A 1,263-nucleotide genomic window follows, 5' to 3' on the forward strand; every position below is an offset into this window, starting at 1 on the left:
TAACAAACAAACAAGAACTTACAATTAAGTATTTAACACCATAAATATTCTTACAAAAAACAAATAAAAATAATGTAACAATTCTTTTAATCCAGAAATAAAATTGAAAGTTGGATCCCGGAAAGACAAACATATGGCAGATGTATGAATGTATCCAACACACGTAACTTGTACTGCTATCAATTACCAGGACTAGATTGCATGTAAATACTAAATATTTCAATTTCCTTTTTTTTTTTTGTGGTGAAAAAAAGGTAGAAATAGACTTTGATTTCATCTCAAACTTCCAAATTCATGTAAATTACATATAACATAAGAAAAAATCATCAACGAGTTGCTAATAAAAGAAAGTAAATCACCATTAAAACAACGATGAGGTTAATTTCTTCGGGTAGATATTAATGCCTAAGCATACATATGTATGTCAAGGACTACAAGAAACAAAATAAGAAGCAAACCATAAAGAACTGTGTGTAGAAACATGGAGATTATGCTAGTCTTCATGTTCATAAAACCAACCGATGATTCTACTCCTGCCATTTGAACAATGAGTCCCGGAGCTAAAAGAGCAAACAACGCTGCAGATATGATCGGAGCAGCCCAATCATGCATCTTGAATCAAAAAACAAGAAAAATGGAAACAAGAAGATTGAAATTTATGTGCACAGGTATAGAGAGTTTGGATACAATTGAAGTTGGCCCCATGTGTCTTGTTGTTATGACGATAAGGAACAAGGTGTCATGGGTAATAAATTATTGGATTAATTTCTTAAGTGTTTATAACTATATATGGATGGTCACGAAAATAATAGTAGTGTTGTCATTTTCTACAATTTTGTGATTAAAAACATATATTAAAAGAATTAGCATTAAATAAATAAAAATCATAAACTAAAGAATTCTCAATTTCTAATTTATATAATTAATTTATAAACTAGAAAGGTTACCCCCGCTACGCGGGAGCCAGAAGCTTTCAATGTTGTTTGCGAATCGATAAATATGACAGACGTAGAAAGTGCAAGGATGAAAAGCCCGGACTTTGCCCCGGACCGTTTTTTTCATGTTTTTATGAAAAAATGTAAAAGTTTTGACTGCAATGACCAAAAGTGTTAAAATGGCTAAAGAATTAAAGAGGTAGGAATTAACAACTTTTTAGAAAAGGGATCAAAGTTGTCAACCCGTTAAAGTTTTGTGGCCAAACTTTAAAGATTAAAAGGTTCCTAAAAAGTGTAAAAATATTAATTGTAAGGACCAAAAGTGTCA

At 31.0% G+C, this 1,263-nt stretch overlaps 1 protein-coding gene across 1 annotated transcript; it reads right to left on the bottom strand.

Moving 5' to 3' along the window:
* Nucleotides 1-253: 253 nt before the first annotated feature.
* On the bottom strand, nucleotides 254-730 carry LOC145162983 (uncharacterized). Its single transcript, XM_079081926.1, has one exon. The coding sequence runs from the start codon at nucleotides 610-612 to the stop codon at nucleotides 406-408; it is 207 nt and encodes a 68-aa protein (XP_078938052.1). The 5' UTR covers nucleotides 613-730; the 3' UTR covers nucleotides 254-405.
* Nucleotides 731-1,263: the final 533 nt, after the last annotated feature.

Source organism: Lactuca virosa, chromosome 3 (genome assembly GCF_052849685.1).
Source record: "Lactuca virosa cultivar CGN04683 chromosome 3, Lactuca_virosa_CGN04683_v6, whole genome shotgun sequence".
Classification (NCBI taxonomy): domain Eukaryota; kingdom Viridiplantae; phylum Streptophyta; class Magnoliopsida; order Asterales; family Asteraceae; genus Lactuca; species Lactuca virosa.

What these genes read in the sequence shown, in the direction of transcription:
- LOC145162983 (XM_079081926.1), bottom strand. Translation starts at nt 612, where the DNA reads ATGCATGATTGGGCTGCTCCGATCATATCTGCAGCGTTGTTTGCTCTT.